Below are 19,155 nucleotides of genomic sequence, written 5' to 3'. Positions count from 1 at the left end.
AACTGAGATGTGATGAATAAGATGTGGGAGTTAGAAGTGTCCAAAAGAATTAGCTTTACCGTCCTGTTGTGTGGAATGAAAGCAGCAGTCAGTAAGTGTACCAGAACATGTTGAGTCTCGCTTTTGATTTGATGAAACTGTTCTCTCACAGAATATCTTATTCATTCAACTTCCTATTCCATGTTTGCAACATTTTTAATGCAACATTCAGTCTGACGCCTGCATTTATTTTATAATGGCTGGAGCCTCTTTTGCAAAACTTGGGCATCTCACTCCCTCTAGTGGGGAAACAAGTGCAATTATATATCATGAACTTCAGTTATTTCTACATTTGAATTGGTTTCACTGACACACAGCTTATCTGTCTATTCTCATGACTAATGGCTTTTTAATTAGCTTCTAGTTCTGTTTCTGAGTAAATAACTCAAGGGTCATTTATTTCAAGCACAGTTGTTTTTAATGCATTGTGAAGTGTTGCATACAGAAGTATAACCAAGCCTCATCCGTCTCCAGAAATACAGCAGAGCAAGCAGAGGGTTTGGTTTGATTAGCTCGACAGCAGCAGATACTGAAGCAGCAGAATCAGCTGAATCATATTGGTTTGACAGAGCAGTGCAGGAGGCTGAAGGCTGTGAGGAATCTACTTGAAGTTTCAGTCAGAGCTCATGAAAGGTCAAAGGTTGCAGTCACAGGTTTTCTACAGCAATAGGTTTGGTCTTTGATTCTGGGTAAAGCAAGAAGCCGGAGAAAGTGCTGTCATCTTCAGTGCTGGAGTAAATCCCGTTCCAGTCCCTCAGCGTCTCCAGCCACACCTGGTCACCTTCGTTCAGCTCCAGCAGTGCGAGGTTGGATGCCTGGTCGATGTCTTGGCCGTACAGAGAGTCCCGAGTCCGCAGCTTCCGAATCCCATTAACCACAAGGGCAGCACGCAGGGGCCGGTTGCGCACAGTGATGTGGTAACTGAATAAGTAGACCCCTGGGTAGGTGACGTTGAACTTGTTGAGTGCCGGGTCCCAGTGCCCCTCCCCATTGTAGAACACCTTATCAAACTTCACAGGTAGACCGGGTGGGGGGAAGGACCTGCTGGGGAACAGACCCACACTGAAGGCAGAGCGAATCTGCTCCACACTCTCACCTTGTTGGCCTTTAGGGCCCCTAGGCCCACGTCCACCTTTGGGCCCGCGCTCCCCCCTCAGCCCTGCCATACCCCTCCCGCCTAGAGGTCCTGGGGGCCCTCTTGCCCCAACATCTCCCTTCCCTCCTGGAGGCCCTGGCCCTCCTCTCTCTCCCTTTTCACCACCAGTTCCATTCACTCCTGGGGGGCCCTTCTCACCTCTTAGACCAAGAGGCCCAAGGTCGCCCACATCACCTTTCTCTCCTTTGTCACCCGGTAAACCGTTGCCTGTAAGTCCTTGTTCACCTTTCTGACCCTTTGTCCCAGACATCCCCAGGGGACCCATGGGCCCCTCTCGCCCAGTGCTGCCCTTAGTCCCATTCAGGCCAGGCTCTCCTCTTTCTCCCGGGTCCCCTTTCAGACCACTGAAGCCACGTTCACCTTTCTCTCCTCTGGGGCCAGGATCACCTATAGAGAGGTTATGTATGTATTAGGTTAACATGTATATTTGCAAAGTGTATTGATGGATATGATTAAAACATATTTGGTAATATCTGAATGATTTCTACAAAGGTTTTCACTTAATTCTACTTACCTTTGTTTCCTGTTTTTCCTGGGATCCCGGGGATACCAGGAAGACCCACAGGTCCTTGTTCACCTTTATCACCTTTGGTAGTTTTGATAAATAAAGAGTAGAAAGTGACCAAAGTACTGCAAATATTGACAGGACACATTCAAGAACTCTCTCTCTCTCTCTCTCTCTCTCTCCCTCTCTCTCTCTCTCTCTCTCTCTCTCTCTCTCTCTCTCTCTCTCACTCTCTCTCTCTTTAGCCTTATGGTACCTAAATCGCCATTGAGTCCATTGACTCCGGGTAGTCCTGCTGGTCCTGGTGCACCTTTTGGCCCTGTTTCTCCGTTCCCTCCTGGCAACCCTAGAAAACAGAGAAGATGAGGATAAAAGGAAAATTCTGACATCTAAAAGTTTATTTTCATGAACTCTCTTACCTGGAGGGCCCTTTTCTCCTGTCAGTCCCGGTTGCCCTCTCTCTCCGACGGGCCCTGCCGGGCCTCTTTCTGGCGGACAGCACTCACAGAAGTTGAAGAAGCATTCATTGTAGTCGAGGGTGTAGTTTCCGTCGGCGTTCCCCAGAGGAACTATGGCTTCTGTGTGGAACTCGGTGGAGTAAGCTTCATTAGAGTAGGTGGTGCTGTCTGTTGAGGACAGGGAGTAAGTGTCAATCATAACCTCAGTGATCTCCTCCGTGTGCTGGCTGCTGGATGGGGAGGTGGTGGTTCGTCCAAAACCGCCACCCCCACCTCCACCACTGCTCCCAGCTCGTGGAGGCTTCTTGCTGCTTTGAGGTTTGCGTGTGGTCCTGGCACTGGAGGTCAGCTCAGCCATCAGGACCATGAGGAGAGCCATCAGGAAGATGAGGCGAGTGGAGAGCATAGTGAGAGCTTGGGACAGTGAGCTGTGGAAAAAGAGGAAGTTAGAAACAGGTGCAACAATGTGGAAAAGGCCTTTTCTACTGCAGATTATAATGTATTAGGAAGCAACAAGTGCCTCTTACCTGCTGATCCTGGTGGTGTTGAGTTTTCACTCCATCCTCCTCAACTACTGATGTATGCAGCTCACCTCCTTCCTTATATTGCCCTGAGTACAACAAGTGCTGCACTATCAAGCCAATGACAGAACAAGGGACAGAAAACGCTAGGGGATGTTAGGAGGTAGCTGGGCTGGCAAGAACAGATTACGTGACTCCTTAGGGATGTGAAATAAAGCAGGTTGTGCACAAGGCAAGACTTTATTCTTTGTGATATGGGATATTATTCCAGAGTGTGTACACCGCTGAGGTGCTGCTCACACACATGCTTGCTTTGTACACAAACAGGACAAAATACAAAGTTACGAACAAAAAAACATATCCACAGAACATGCGTGCACACACATGCTGTTTGCACACACACAAGCTCACACATTATTAGTAATGAATCATAGAGTTACCGAGGGCTGCACCTTAAAGTGATCACATTATTTGGCAGGACCTCAAAAGAAGAAAATGGATCACCGTACACCCAGTGGGAGAAGGATCAATGTCCCCAAACAGGCGGCGTTGCCACATTGATCCAAACATTCATTCCCCTTGATCTTAGAAATCCAAAAAGACCAGTAAAGTTCATTGAAACCCAGCCGCAGTGAACCAAACCTCATGACTCACAATGTGTGTTGGATGTAGTTTGAACCTCTGACATTTACTCTGAATGTAACATTGATACACAATATGTAATTTAACTTAACATAACAACGTAACTTAGTATTGCGTTATGTCACACAACACAACGTAATGTAGCATAACATAATTTCTTATAACATAATTTAACGTACCATAAAATCATAATGTAACAAACATAACAAAGTAACTAGCACAATGTAACTAACCCAATGCAACACATCCTTTTTCCAAAAAAACCCCAAACTTTTTCCCAATTAAACTCATTAAAAAAAAAAATTTAAGAAGAAGAGCATGAGAGTTAACTATTTTATCTCTTCTATTTTCCCTATTGGTGTTTGACATTTTTCAGATCCCACTCGATGTTTTGAAGCACATTTACCCTCTACTGTTCACTCTGTGGTATTTGTCCTATCGATAGGAATGACATATGATGAGACAGAAGGATCACATCCATCAACATTCAATTGCATCTGTACATAAAAGAGAATGAAATTAGGCAGTATATATCCAAGTGAAAATGTTCAATGTACCACATGAATGACTGAAGATGAATATACATATATAAAACAACATACATATAACAACATATATATATATACTTGAATCTTGATGAACTATGGCACCAGATAACAGTATCTCATACCAATAGTCTGATTACTTTGTTATTCATAGTAGACACCTCAATAGGAAGCTAGAAATTATTATTAATTAATTTCACTGCATCATTATAAGTGTGCATGTTGACTGCTTTGTGTGGCTGAATTGTCCTGTTGTTATACTTTAAATATTCAATTTGTTCTGTAGTCTTGTCAGATAGTTCTCTAATAGATTTACACTTCCTTATCAAATAAAACTTACCCTTACTAAATAAAACTACCCCTCACACTTTGGCTGGAAATGATGGGTCGGCCAGTTATATTACTCCAAACAAACCACTAGGGTGCAGAGTTTGTTCAGTGCAATTATATGAATATTCTAACCAAAGGCTCAGCCTCACATCAGCTATTGTGGCAAATTCATAATTTGTTACTATTCTGGATTTTTATATTGAAAGTTTTTTGTTTGTGTAAATTGCTTTCTTATGTGTGTGTATATATACAGTATTTTATTGTTATGTTATAATAATACTTGATGAGACAGACAGACAGAAAGATAGATAGATAGATAGATAGATAGATAGATAGATAGATAGATAGATAGATAGACAGACAGATAGATAGACAGATAGACAGATAGATAGATAGATGATAGACAGACAGACAGACAGATAGATAGATAGATAGATAGATAAATAGACAGACAGACAGACAGATAGATAGCTAGATAGATAGATAGATAGATAGATAGATAGATAGATAGATAGACAGACAGATATACAGACAGTTAGACAGACAGACAGACAGATAGATAGATAGATAGATAGATAGATAGATAGATAGATAGATAGATAGATAGATAGATAGATAGATAGATAGATAGACAGACAGATAGAGAGATAGATAGACAGACAGTTAGACAGACAGACAGATACACAGACAGACAGTTATATATATAGATAGACAGATAGATAGATAGATAGATAGATACACAGACAGACAGCTAGATAGATAGACAGCTAAATAGATAGATAGATAGATAGATAGATGGGTTGCTGAGCATTGAGGTGAACATATCCACATTTATTAAGAGCATGCTCTGTAAGCTTATACTGGATGACGTCATGGATTGATTCCGCAGCCACCGCCATTGGCTCAAATGTTTTGCTTGTGCACCCTGAGTCTGCAGCTGCGCACTCCTGACAGTGCTGACTATTGTTACAAATGAGCAGTGTCAAGTGGGCCATTATCAATAGCATCCACCTCCGCTTTGCACTTTCAAAATAAAGTCCTTTAACTGCGCACCCACGTAAAGTATCTGCTTCTAGGGTGCTTTATTTATTAGACCACCATCAACTTCCTTTTTAGCACTGGTCTTAATCTCGGTGATTTGACGCGGCTCAGGGATGGAGGTGTGTTTGCAGAAGCTGTCGGGCTCGTGTTGATGCGGAGCAGAGACGTATCCGAGAGGAAAAACGGGGTCATCGGCGTAAAGGTAGGACACCACCGAGCCACAGCGTCGACAGTCGCCTATCCTCCCGGTGACTCTCACGTCTCTGTCCGAGGGGGGTCTGATCCAGAGTACCAGTCATCCTACAATGGGCTGGGGGAGATCAACTCAACCCGGAGAATGTGCAGAGAGCCGAGGATAGGATCCAGACAATCGCACCGAATCAATGAGGGCTTCTCTCTCTCCTCTCGGCCCCGGTGTCTGACAGCCAGCCGCGCACAGTGCGTAAAAGTTCTCGGAGCAGAGAGGACGTGCCTCCGTGGAGCTGTGCTTTAAATGTTGAGATCCCGCCCTTGTCGGAAATCGTTGTAGCGACTCGAATTCTTTATAGTCCCGCCGAGCGGATGGAGTGAATTGTGCCAAAAGGGGGAGAGGGACAGAGCACAGTTTGGCTGCGTGTGATGATAGGAGACACAATGACGCTCTTGTCTCTTCTGGGTCGGATCATGCGCTATTTTCTCCTCAGGCCGGAGACGCTGTTCCTGCTGTGCATCAGTCTGGCGCTGTGGAGCTACTTCTTCCACACGGACGAGGTGAAGACCATCGTCAAGTCCAGCCGGGATGCCGTGAAGATGGTGAAGGGGAAAGTGGCGGAGATGATGCAGAACGACCGGCTGGGAGGCCTCAGCGTCCTGGACGCTGAGTTCTCCAAGACCTGGGAGTTCAAGAACAACAACGTAGCCGTGTACTCCATCCAGGGCCGGAGGGATCACATGGAGGACAGGTTCGAGGTGCTCACCGACATCGCCAACAAGAGCCACCCGTCCATCTTCGGGATATTTGATGGCCACGGTGGAGAGGTAGGCTGGGATAGGCTACACAGGCCAGCAACACACACACACACACACACACACACACACACACACACACACACACACACACACACACACACACACACACACACACACACTACAGACCCATCACACATTCAGACCTGACGCTGCAGGAGCTCTCAGCATCACTTTGATTCAGGAGGAACAAACTAACACACTCTGGAGATTGAATATGCAATAAATACAAATTCATTCTTATTTACAGTATCATGATAGAACTGTAATTAACTCTCCTGGACACCATAGAGATGCTGGTTACTATGGGAAAACAGTTATTTGAATTGGGGCACATGCATACAGCACTTCATACGTACCCCATTTTCAAATGCAGCAGCCCCCCCCTCCCCACTCAAGCATTGTGTTCTTCTTTTGTGTAGACAACTCCTCCATGCCACTGCCAGGGAGTTGACTTGGGATTCATCACAAAAGACTGTGTTGTGTGTATTGTGTGTATTGTGTGTGTGTGTGTGTGTGTGTGTGTGTGTGTGTGTGTGTGTGTTTGTGTGTATGTGTGTGTCCTTGCCTTGTCAAGGGTCAGTAGTTTCTCATGGCTGCCTACAGGCCACATGTCGTGCACCATCTGTCACCACTGTCCCCTGAGGTTCCTACATGGGACACATTTCAAGGAATAACACTGCTCTCACTTTTTTATTCAACTAATATTCTATCACAACAAAACCTAAGGGGAATGACATAAAAGCCAGTTTTTCAGTAACTACAGACATTTTCTTAAGCAAAGAGAGTTGCTGCAGTGGTATAGGAGGAAAAACCTGTTTTTAAAGGTCCAGTGTGTAAGATTCGGGTGAAAGGAATTTTTGTCAGAAATTGAATATAAAATAACCCTAGTGATGTTTTCACTGGTGTGTAATCGTCTAAATTGTATGAATTGATGTTTTCTTTACCACAGAATGGGCCCTTTATATTTAAATACTTTATATTTACATCAGGGGGTCCTCTCTGTGGAGGCCGCTGTGTTTTTTACGGTCGTCCAAACTGGCCAAACTAAAACCTTTTGAGTTTTTATGACAACTGAAGTTCACCACAGGTTCTCTTTCATGTTGGGAAGGGGAGTTGAGGAGTATTTAGCTGCAACATGCAACTTCACCTCTAGATGTCACTAAATTATACACAGTGAAACTTTAAAGCACTTTGTGGACAAAGTATGTGTCAATCATAACAATCATTTCTCTGTCAGACATGCAATGCATCCAGTTTTAACTCTACACAGAAAAATACTCTTGCTGTGTTCTGTTAGAGAGAAAGGGAGACAACAATCTCTTTGCGTTCCTGTCCCATAAAATACATATTTGTCCTTCCTGTCAGTCACAACATCTGTCTCACCCTTTCTCTCTATCTTTTAGGTCTTGCTCTTCTGCCATCTGTTTTTCCCCCCCTTTCTTCTCTTTGTGTCTATATTCAAATTGGTTGTTCCTGTTCGCCCTATTCCTTTATCGTTTTTATCTTTACCTTTTATCTTATTTTTATTCCATCTTTTAGTTGTCACCCTAAATTGGGATTTCTGACCTCAAACATAATGGGTCACTTTGACATTAAGTTGATACAAATTATTTTAATTTGATTATTTAGTTGAATTTACTCAATTAAATGATATTAATTATTACATTTTAATTAATTTCCCTATAGCTATTACAGGGTCAGTAGCATCAGTACACATGTGTTTATGTAATTAACACAGTTTTCAGAGCAGACAAGTCTATAATGTTAAGGCTCATTTGACAAAGTTTTGTTTACCCTCTGCGACTCAATGTTAATATGTTGGTGGAAAACTGTGCATGTGAACTTTTCAGAAGGTTTATTTGCTTGTGGATTTATTAATTTTCTTTGCCGTTTGGCACAACTGTAAACAAACACACACACATTCGGGCAGACACACACACACACACACACACACACACACACACACACACACACACACACACTAAGTGAAGCAGTGTTGCCAAGCCAAATATATGGGCAGATGAAACTGGGCAGTCTCTGGCGGTGCAGTCTGTTCTGACTCTGAAAATATGCAGGACATTTCTCTAACACAACTTTGTTTTTTTATCATGTCGAGTTGAGTAATGGCCCAGGATTGTAAAAGTCAGCACATACCGCAGCTCTTTTTAACCTGATTTACCGACACTGTTTGCTACTGGAGCAGGAGCTGTGAGCAGTTTGCTTCTTTAAAAGGCTTTCACATTGCTTTTTCTGTATAAAATAAAATGTATAGTCACATACTACTCAACCTTCTTAAGAAGCTGGCCAATTTACCACATTCACATTGTTAAATCCTCGAGCTGAATATCATTTGAGACATTTGTGAGGCCTGTAGCTGCTGCTTTCAGCTGTTTACTCAAAATGGAAATTTACACTCCTCTCTCTCTCTAATTAAATAAATTAATGAGTACATTTGTCCAGCAAATGGAAATTAAAGATGGAGGCAGCAGGAAGAGATGGTTTTATTCTAATGATCCTAACTATTGTATTAATCTCATATGTTGCATCTCTTTGATCCCTGTTGTATATTACTTCCAGCTCTACTTTACTGCAGGAGAAACATTTAGAATGGAATCAGAGTAGTTGTCAGTTCAAACCTCATTTATGTTTTTTTTGTTTTTGTTAAGAAAAATGTATTATAGAGGTTTAAAAGTTTAGCTGTTGCTCAGTCATTAATTGAAAAACAAATTCATGATCATATTCATGAAAAGTAGAAACAGGTACGAAGCATAAACATAACTTAATAAATAATAATAATACATTTATTGTTAATTCACAAAGCAGATACATACTTGTGTGGCAGAACTGCTAAATTATAACACTACAGCAAAGCATGTAGATTGAATGGCCTGATTGTGTCCTAATTTCCACATGAACTTGGAGTATATTTATATATATATTCTGCTTCTACCAAGATATTAATAAGATGGTATATTAATTTCCCCCATTTTTACATTTCATTCAACCGCATTAGCATAATGGAAATCTTGGCAGAGAAAATGAGAGAAGAGGCAGATAAGTGAAGCGGGGGGAGGAGGGCAAGTGGGCTGAAGGATGTTCAATAATTCAGCGCAGAGCAGTTGCTTTATGGAATGAAAAAAACCACTCCTCTAAATTAGAGTTGTATAGAAATGTATCACCTGGCAACCATGGCAGAGAGATCCCAATTTCACAATATTATGGTGACATACTAAACAGAGGATAATTAATCTTAAGTGTGATGAAATGTATATGAACATATAATTTAGTGGAACCCTATGAGCAGATTCTTCTCAACTTGTGTAGAAAAAATAAAAGCACAAAATTAACTGTCAAGCTTGGGCTCTTTGAGGCAGCACCAAGGTGTAAACACAAGGATTAGACATACGTGTACAAACCTCACAACATTGCTACGATAAACATATCAGCAGAGAGCAAGTTTAGGGCCAGTATTCCCCATCTTTAGATAAATACCCAACTGTAGTATCTATCTTTCCTAACCTCCTGACTTCCCCCCTCTCTCCCAGGCTGCAGCTGACTACGTGAAGGCCCACCTGCCCGAGTCCCTGAAGCAGCAGCTGCAGGCCTTCGAGAGGGAGAAGAGGGAGAGCACCCTGTCCTACAGCAGCATCCTCGAGCAGCGCATCCTGTCTGTGGATCGGGAGATTCTCGACAAGCTCTCGGTCAACCATGACGAAGCAGGTCAGGAAGGGAGAGGGCAGTGGTGGGGAGGGAAATATACGCTGTGTGTGTGTGTGTTGGGGGGGTCAGTCGTGAGGGAGTTGGAAGAAGAGTTGGACAATCAGACTTTAAACATTTGTAGTAAAGATGTGTTTTATGCCTCCGTGCTGGTGATAGCCAGTGTCAGGAGATATTTTTTCGATTTTAGTTGTCAAAGGTCAAGGTCACAAACACAAGTTTTGCTTTATGAAGGTGATATCTGACAAACACCTCAAGGGAATCCTTTCAAATTTGTCACAAACGTTCACTTGAACTCTGGGATAAACTGAATAATTTTGGTGGTCAAAAGTCAAAGTCATGAAAATAATGATTGTAGACTGTTGGGCAGTAATTCTAGTTGTGAATTAAAATGTGAAAAGGCATCTGAAAAACACATATAACTGTCTTAAGAGAGTGTTTATAGCTCTGTAAGCCATGAAATATTCCATGTCACATCTCCTTCACCTTAAACAGAGATGTTAAAATGATGCCTTCAAGTGCTCGTTCGTTCGGCGTTCACACTGCCTGCCTCTTAAAGGACACTGTACTTCATAGCTCCTCGTCTATCAAATAAAATCAGACAGTTTCCTGTATGAGATTTTCTCTCTCTCACTTCCTGGCTGACATTTAACTCTTTGATTGGTTCCTTTTGTGCACTTCACTCAAAGTGTAGACTGAGAAGTTTGAGACTGTCGTGTTGTAACACTGTGCTGCTGCAGCCAGAACAGATTTGAGATTTCCCGTCTTCTTTTGTTGGCCTATAGTTTTTCAGTGTTTAGTCTGGTGTAGCTTACACATTTTTGTCGTTATTTTATATGCATTGTTCTAGACCTACCATTAGCCGCAGCCCAAACACGTTTATTAAGCAATGACCTCTTGACCTGTGGTTCCACACCGGAATCATTTGTGATTTGTTCCATTGATTTATTGCCCTTTTCTTCCCAAAAAATCTATGATTCAAACTTTAAAGGTCAAGCTGACCTATGTTTCATCACAGATTACTGAAGTGCACCGTAGTGTGGACTGTAAATAAAAAAATGCTGGAGAGTGGCTCAATACTATTTTTTATTAATCATCACAGGATAATAATAATACAAGCTTCCATTGCTCCCAGCTGTTAAAAATTATAACACATTTTTGTGATTTTTCAAAAAAATCTTAATCTAACAGCACCATTTGCTTTTTCCTTCCCTTTCAATTTTGTCTTTCTCTCTCTCAGGAACAACATGTCTGGTAGCGCTGCTGTCGGACAGAGAACTCACGGTGGCCAATGTTGGAGACTCTCGCGGCGTGCTGTGCGACAAAGATGGGAACGCTGTCGCACTGTCACATGATCACAAACCCTATCAGCTCAAGGAACGCAAGAGGATCAAGAGGGCAGGTATGTAAGGGAGCAAAAACACAAAACTATACTACACATCCCTGTATATTGGATTTGCACAGGGATGTGTAGTGCAGGATTATCAAGGCCCTTAGCTGCCTCCTGCTGGTCTGTGTAGGTACAGCATTGTATTAAGCAGGGCAGTGTCAGAAATAAATACCTAATCTGTGTGATTAAAGGATTTTCTCAAGTTAGCATGTATCACATTATCTCAATTCAATTGAGTCTGAAAGAAGTAGCTACTAGACACGCAACTTGTCTGTTTTGTAACACTCACACGGTCAAACAAGGACTCAAAACAGTCCATGATTTATTTTCATTATCTTTCTACATGCATCCATTTAAATCTTCATTTCCAGGAGGTTTCATCAGTTTCAACGGCTCCTGGAGAGTGCAGGGCATCCTGGCGATGTCCCGCTCTCTCGGGGACTATCCACTGAAAAACCTCAACGTGGTCATCCCCGACCCAGACGTCATGACCTTTGACCTGGATAAACTGCAGCCGGAGTTCATGATCCTCGCCTCCGATGGCCTGTGGGATGCCTTCAGCAACGAGGAGGCTGTCCGGTTCGTCCGCGAGCGCCTGGACGAGCCTCATTTCGGCGCCAAGAGCATCGTCCTTCAGTCCTTCTACCGCGGGTGCCCTGACAACATCACCGTCATGGTGGTGAAATTCAAGAGTGGAGCCGGGGGGAGCAGCAGCAAGGCGGGGTAGTAGGTTGAGTCTAGAGCTCATGTTGCAATCAGTGTTTTCTGTGATATTTTTTTTTCCCTCTCATCTTTTGGAGCAGCAACATCAGAGGAAGACTGAGAGAATATGAAGTATAGACACTGAGAACTGGACTTTTAACAAGTGCACACACACATATACAGGCAAACATAAAAATAAGATTTGGTTTTATTTGTAGGTCTCTGAATAAGACGAGGACGTGTAAATACAATATAGACCCAATAGCCATCTGCCAACTTAAAGGGATAGTTCACTTAAAAACTAAAATTCATCATTCGTCTACTCACCAGTATGAAGATGGAGGGGTGGGTGAAGTGTTTGAGTGCACAAAACACTTCTGTAGTCTCAGAAGAAAACTTTGTGGCAGCAGAATCCGATACAATTGAAGTGAATGGTGACCGAGACTTCAGACGTAATAAAACAACAGAAAAAGCATAACATGCCTCCATACTGCTTGTGTGGTGTCATCCAAGTGTCCGCAAGCCCCGACATTCATATTCGACTGGAAATTAGGTCATTTACACAATGTTTTTGGCCTGAAGTGGCTAAGCTGGCGGACTCAGCTACACAATGGTGTGTCCCAGGCTCCATGAATGACATTAAGGCTTTAAACACGGTGTAAATGACCTTGTTTCTAGTTGAATATGAATGTCGGGGCTTACGGACACTTGGATGACACCACACGAGCAGCATGGAGGCATGTTATGTTTTTTCTGTTGTTTTATTGCGTCTGAAGTCTCTGTCACCATTTACTTCAATTGTATCTGATTTGGCTGCTACAAAGTTTACTTCTGAGACTCCAAGGTTTTTTTGTGGATTCAAACACTTCAACCACCCCTCCATCAGCATACTGGTGAGTAGATAATGAAAGAATTTTCATTTGTCAGAGAACTATCCCTTTAATGACAAACACATTCAAAAACAGATGTTCTCCAACACTGGAGATGCATTAAAACGCAGGACAAACCGACACCAGACGGGTTTTCTTTCAACCAGCACACTACAGACTGTGATTGATTTACTACTGTTTACTGCACATGGATGGTCAGCTCCACTGGAGGCTTCGACAGACAAGGCTCCAACTAGTGCCTACTCAACAGTTACTGTGCAACTACAGGAAGCTACTGACAATGACGATGATTTGCAAAGAACACACTGCTTGCTGCATTTTGATGATAATGTATGTGTACCGTACCACCTTGTTGACCTGGAAAAAAATTTATCGAAATAAAAAAGAAGACTCCAGTGGATGCCTACCTTTATCGAACTTTAACTGATGCTACACTTATAATCTAACTTTTGAGTATCAGACACACGTCCCATGCACACTTAAGAGGTCGCTGTTAAAACGCCCACACCAATGAATAATCACCATCAAAACAATTTGTCACTATCACCTAAACGTGCACAGCTATTCTCATGGAGGCTGAAACTGCACATTTGTACGCCACCTTTCAAGTTTGCACGAGACCAGTGATTCGTAAAAGCTAAATTATGGGTCTGAACATGCAACATGCTCATATGCACACAGACACACATAGAGTTTGGAAAAAAGTGCACCTTTCAGATGTTTATTTTTTTGGAATGGTGAATTCTTATTACATATCAGCCAATGTAAATACTGTATATCCTCAGGAGGGTTTCAATGTATGTAGAACCTGATCCTCATTTCTTGATGATGCAGTTTTATGAAGCTAACAGGAAGTGACTTCGAGCCATCTGCATCAGGGCATGTGCTTCAGCGTATCCATGTTCGCAAACAAAATGCTTCCATGGACACTGGTGGCCTGGGGAGCATACGAAGCAGGATGTGCGACAGGCTTGCACGTCTCTGCCGCATTAAAAAAGTGACTTAAACATGACACATCGTGTACTGTGCAGCTGCAGCTGCAGTGCCAGTATAGCCAGAAATATGATATGCTCCTGACGCAACACAGCCAGTGTCATTGACAGCCTGTCGAGGAAGGTTACAGTAAACCATTACTGATTTACTATAAGTTCAGTTTTTAGCACTGTGTACCATGACTTTATTCACATCAGCTGGAAGAAGCATTTTTTTATTTAATGGTTTCTCTAAGGCCTTATTTATTGTTGAGTTTCTGGATGTGTCAAATCAATGTTCTGTTCTGTCCACTCATCTTTTTGTCCTTCTGTATATGAGCAGAAGTTTACATAAAATCGATCAAGTTAACCTGAGATGCAGTCTGTGATTCACACAGTTATGTGTTGAGAATTTCTGTATGGAAAAAAAATCAATATTAAACGAACTGTTCAATCTGAAATCTGTTTCCTCCCTTTTGTCTGTGTTATTAAAAAAGATGTGGCGTTCATTGTGGCCTCTAGTAACTGCATGCTCACTGCAATCATAGTGCCATTTTCAGATTCTGATTCAGCTTCATTTCACTTTTCTATTACATGTCACAGGGAACAGATGCAGAACTCCACAGATGACTTTTAAAAATAAAATGAGACACATTATTCACATAACATTAAAATATTAAAGGCATAAAAAGAGAGGCATTCAATTGAGGTCTATATTGCACTTTTTGCTTTATACTTAACACTTTTTAATCCATGCCTCTCTTCTAGCTGCTAGAGTCTGAGGTGCCTTGCTTAAGGGCACAAGAAGACTAAATGTGTAGAGGTGTAACGGTTGTCTTCTCTTCGTCTGCTTTCTATCGCCTCTGCAGAAATTTGAATACATCTGCACTATATGGGTCTAAACTCTTAAAAGCTTTGTGGCCTGAATCTCTGAGAGATCAACAATCATAAGACATTAGGTGGTGACATCAGAATTAGTTTTGGGGAAAACACGTGACGTCTTCAGAGCGTTTCTGGGATGCCACTGTCCGACCACACAAATACTTTCCCCGTGACATGACTCTGCAAAGCAACTCAACACCACTGCGGTCTCCAGACGGTGGCGCACTCGGCCCGGAGGCACACGCTGGTGCCAAGTTTACAGACGGTCTGTACCAGGTGCATGTGCTCAGAATAACTCGGACTGATCCAAATGCTTGAAACCACGTTGCGACGTTACCCATAAAGTCAAGTGCGTCACTCAACAGCTTTACTGGAACTATTTACTTATTTAAAATTGGTTTGGCTCTTTATAAGTGAGGCAAGGGTGCGTAGGCAGCAGGGGAAGAAAGTTGTAATCCGTCCAACTCTCACATACGCAAAAATAGAAACGGGTTTGTTTTTCCCTCAGGTTGTTTTTCTCTTTAAGTTTCAGTATGGGACAGCAAGGGTCCAAATCCTCCATGGAGTCGAGGGTGCTTTTCCACCGCGTTGGCGTAGTGGACATGTATCAGAGAACCGACTCTGTAGTTCACATCCAGAAGAAGGTGACCGTTCAGTCGGTCTCTCCTCGCTCCGCCGCCCGGGCACTGGAGAAGTCTTCGCCCCATCCTTGGCCCCTGCAGAGCCGCGGTGACGGCGCGGGGCTGGTGTACGTGATGGATAACCCAACCGGCGGCGTGTGGGTGAAGCCGGGACAGAACTGGACCAGATCTTGATGGGACAGAAAAAATTAAGTGGAATAAAAACGAATTCATGGATGGGGTAAAGTCAAGCAACCCCAGTCGTTGGATGCACCGTGTGCTTCTTTCAGCTTTGGCGAGCAGTGGGATGCGGGTGATATCAGTTCCTGAGCTGTTGCGCCTCCACGACTTGAAGTGGATTTAAATCGTCTCCGCGACATGGAAGAGTTGTTGGACTGATCACTGATTTAGTCTGGTGACTCACTGTTGGACTGGAAGACGATGAGAAGATGCACAGAGTACTTTCTTGTTTGAAACTTTCGTTAATAGGAGTAAAAACAAAGTGTATTTTCAGATAAATGTGGAGGAGATCAAATAAAGGCATGGAGTTGGTATTAGCAGATGTTTAGGCCCATACTTCTGAGTAGAGAGCAAACCAATCTGCTATGTCCAACCAGCAGCCAGTGGCTTGTCAAGAGTCCACTTTTGTTGACTGGGTGAAAACTGCAGCTTTCCATTGGCTGAACAACTTTCATTTATTTTTCATATACCGTCATATTTGACTTAACCTTCGCTAATACGATTCATTTTATAGTGACATTTTTTTATTTGTAATACATTTCATCAGATTTGTTTGAATAATGATTGTAGTTTGAATGTTATACCAGATCAGGTTAAGACATGTTTGAATGTGTTTCAGTAACTCGAGCCTGGCATAACAGCAGAGGAGTTCTCCACGGCTCATTTTGTTTTTGAGAAGCTTGAGGATGTTCTGGAGTAAGAGGTGGTGAGTCTGAGGATTGTCATCCACCTCTCAGGGGATCTGAGGACGACTGTTTGTTTGTTGAAATGAACATTTAAAGATTTTAAACCTCACTTTATTCATTTATTTATTTTAGAGACCAGCACAACTTCTCATAAGCTGCGTTTCTGTCTTTGTGGGGTTAGTCATTGTTCATTATTGTTACTGTGCATCGTGTTTACCTGTCACTCACACTGATCCCGAAAATTAAAATCATGGAACTGAGATTTGACTATCTCATTTGAGTATCTCATAATTGTCTGCCTTGGTCAACAGACAAAAAAAGAGAACATATTTATCGTTTATTCATTTTAATTTAGAAGTATTTTTGATTGGGTGTTTATATTTCATGATATTTGGGTTACAGATCCAATCAAAATCATTTTGTTTTGATAATTTCAATGTGCTTTTAGTAGTAGGATATAAAGACTATTTCCGTTTATAACCCATCGAGCATTCTGGATAATATCACATGGAAAATGTTGGTTTTACAGTGGCAATAAAAGCACATACAATCCAAGAATATCCTCAGGTGTAAACTTTGCCCTCTGCATGGAGTGTTACCTTATCTGTGCGCACCGAGTTATGAGCAGCGTGGAGCTAATGGCTCATCTATTAAACTCCGGGCAACGCACTAAGCAAACATTGCGTCAAAGGGGAACTGTGAGGGGAAGATGTGACTGTCCCACTCAAATTGATTGTCTTCACCTCTCCACGTCGCCATGGGTCTTCGAGGATCCAAACTACCTGAAGTCCAAGTTCTCCTGCTGGGCCTGGATAACGCTGGGAAATCGACACTCCTCTACAAACTGAAGCACAACGCGTGTGTCAACACCGTCCCCACCATCGGCTTCAATGTGGAAATGCTGGAGGCGAGAAAGAGCAGGAAGACCATCGCCCTGACTCTGTGGGATGTGGGTGGTCAAGGGAAGATGCGGGAGCACTGGAGGAGTTTCCACCAGGACGCAGCGGCCGTGGTGTTCGTCGTGGACAGCTCGGACAGGACGCGTCTGGAGGAGGCGCGCAGGGAGCTGGACAAGACGCTGAGGAGCGAGCAGCTGACGGGACGTCCGCTCATTCTGCTCGCTAACAAACAGGACGTGAACGGAGCTCTAACAGTCACTGAAATCAAGGACAGGTTCAACCTGGAGAAGATGTGTCACGGTCGGGACTGGTTCGTTCAGCCTTGCTCCGCGTCCACGGGATTTGGAGTAGAAGAGGCCTTCAGGCGAGTGGTCCAACTGGTCAAACTCCCGTCAGACCCCGCTGCGATGAAAGACAATATCAAGGACACAGTGCACTACCTCAGAGCAAGCAGCAGACCTTAAGGTTTATTTATGTAAATGTGTTGATTTTGTTTTACATTTAAAGTGCTTTACGTCAAAGGTAAATCATATTCAAAGAGATTTGACCTTTTTCTTCAGTGTATCAATAGGAACAATCGCCCGTCAATAAACCGACCAAAGAATAAGTAATAAACAACAGTAACAAGTGCAACTACTGAACGTTGCACGTTGCAATAAACAGTGAGTAGAATATAAGGCTATCGTTATGGTATCATGGGCATCACAGGAAACAAAGGACGCCATGATATATCAAAACAACTGTGGAACAAGATGTTTTCACTGGTGGGTGCATATCTTCTTTCAATAATTAAACAGAGTTCGATTATCTGTCGTTGACACCTACAAGCACAATAAAGTCTTGAGTTCACAGGTGTCTCACATTTCAGTAAAGGTCAATAATGAACAAAGGTAGTGAAGCAAAAATAAGTTTTTAAAGTTTTGGTGATATGCACTGCAGCACTGATCCATTTTGTAAACAATGTATTTTGTTGTTTATCCTTTCAGTTCGACAATGGTGCACTTTCATATGTTGGTGACCTATTAATAAATACATGTTTTTCTATTTCTCCTGGTCAAGATATTAATATGCAGCTATAAATATTGGAAGGTCTTAAGGGTTAAACCACTAGGGTTTCTTTCAATAATCCACCAGTTTGCTATAGTGACAATGCTTGATGAATTCAAGAGCCATTGAGGCATAACCGAAGGGACCTGGCAACCCCAAGCTTGGTCTGATAAAAGGCTTATTGATAGTGATGAAACATTTGATGATCTATCAACATTTAAAGCTATTGCACCAATAAAGGAAGATTTACCAATAAAGGAAGATTTACCAAAAAACGAAGCCAAACATGGACACTCGGTTGGACACATTACTTGGAACAATAAAGGATAAAATATTAGATCAAATATAATTTTTCCAAAGCGTCAGACTGCAAGGGAAATACCAGACAACTTCCTAACTGGTTTTGGTTCTTATATATCCACGTTGATTATATAAAATACTATTTAAATGTGTAGTACTGTGTAATCCACTTGGTCCTCGTCATGTGGTCTGTCCCAGCGAAGACTGTGGCCGTCCTCTCCTTTCATCATCCCGCACCGTCTCTTCATATGTCGGCAGCCGTTTGCATTCATCGTACGTGGGCAGCTGGGCAGCTGATGGTGCTAGATCCATGGAGTGGTCCGGTGCGCAGCTCTCTATAAGCGGTTCTTGGGATGTAGTCCCCGTTGGCTGTCCGGCGGGTGGCGGGGTGACCTGGCTGGATCTGGAACACAACACCCTCTGGATAAAGTATCCCACAGCAAAGAGAAGAAGCAAAATAAGAACCCCGGAAAGTTTCCGTGTGACCATGGCGATGTTGTAGTAAGTAGTATCCACTAATTGCTTGCAACAGGTGACGGCGCTGGTGTCGTTCCCCTGTGCGCAAC

General features: G+C 42.7%; 3 protein-coding genes across 4 annotated transcripts; 2 read left to right on the top strand and 1 right to left on the bottom strand.

The window, feature by feature from the left end:
* Window positions 1–272: 272 nt before the first annotated feature.
* otol1a (otolin 1a) lies at window positions 273–5,156 on the bottom strand. The gene is made up of 4 exons (XM_020104928.2): window positions 2,120–5,156; window positions 1,957–2,046; window positions 1,710–1,781; window positions 273–1,582 (listed from the first exon to the last, which is right to left on the bottom strand). The coding sequence occupies exons 1-4, from the start codon at window positions 2,562–2,564 to the stop codon at window positions 687–689; spliced, it is 1,503 nt and encodes a 500-aa protein (XP_019960487.2). The 5' UTR covers window positions 2,565–5,156; the 3' UTR covers window positions 273–686.
* Window positions 5,157–5,294: 138 nt separating this feature from the next.
* Window positions 5,295–14,376, top strand: ppm1la (protein phosphatase, Mg2+/Mn2+ dependent, 1La). 2 transcript variants are annotated; one of them, XM_020105085.2, is made up of 5 exons: window positions 5,295–5,439; window positions 5,921–6,254; window positions 9,791–9,965; window positions 11,203–11,364; window positions 11,724–14,376. In XM_020105085.2, exons 2-5 carry the CDS (start codon window positions 6,027–6,029, stop codon window positions 12,077–12,079), a joined length of 921 nt encoding a protein of 306 aa, XP_019960644.1. In that variant the 5' UTR covers window positions 5,295–5,439; window positions 5,921–6,026; the 3' UTR covers window positions 12,080–14,376. The 2 variants fall into 2 exon arrangements, with proteins under 2 accessions (XP_019960644.1, XP_019960635.1); XM_020105076.2 differs by having other exon boundaries at window positions 5,380–6,254.
* A 131-nt stretch (window positions 14,377–14,507) lies between these two features.
* On the top strand, window positions 14,508–18,286 carry arl14 (ADP-ribosylation factor-like 14). Its single transcript, XM_069511807.1, has one exon. It carries the CDS (start codon window positions 17,101–17,103, stop codon window positions 17,704–17,706), a length of 606 nt encoding a protein of 201 aa, XP_069367908.1. The 5' UTR covers window positions 14,508–17,100; the 3' UTR covers window positions 17,707–18,286.
* The last annotated feature ends 869 nt before the right edge of the window (window positions 18,287–19,155 follow it).

This window comes from Paralichthys olivaceus, chromosome 16 (genome assembly GCF_024713975.1).
Source record: "Paralichthys olivaceus isolate ysfri-2021 chromosome 16, ASM2471397v2, whole genome shotgun sequence".
Lineage (NCBI taxonomy): Eukaryota > Metazoa > Chordata > Actinopteri > Pleuronectiformes > Paralichthyidae > Paralichthys > Paralichthys olivaceus.
Note: the sequence above shows the minus strand (reverse complement) of the source record. Positions and strands in the feature narration are given on the sequence as shown.

Coding starts and splice junctions, on each gene's coding strand:
- ppm1la (XM_020105076.2), top strand. CDS start 5,856: ATGATAGGAGACACAATGACGCTCTTGTCTCTTCTGGGTCGGATCATG. Junction 6,255..9,790: donor TTGATGGCCACGGTGGAGAG/GTAGGCTGGGAT, acceptor CCTCTCTCCCAG/GCTGCAGCTGACTACGTGAA. Junction 9,966..11,202: donor GGTCAACCATGACGAAGCAG/GTCAGGAAGGGA, acceptor TCTCTCTCTCAG/GAACAACATGTCTGGTAGCG.
- arl14 (XM_069511807.1), top strand. CDS start 17,101: ATGGGTCTTCGAGGATCCAAACTACCTGAAGTCCAAGTTCTCCTGCTG.
- otol1a (XM_020104928.2), bottom strand. CDS start 2,564: ATGCTCTCCACTCGCCTCATCTTCCTGATGGCTCTCCTCATGGTCCTG. Junction 1,782..1,956: donor TGGACTCAATGGCGATTTAG/GTACCATAAGGC, acceptor AAACTACCAAAG/GTGATAAAGGTGAACAAGGA. Junction 1,583..1,709: donor AGGAAAAACAGGAAACAAAG/GTAAGTAGAATT, acceptor ACCTCTCTATAG/GTGATCCTGGCCCCAGAGGA.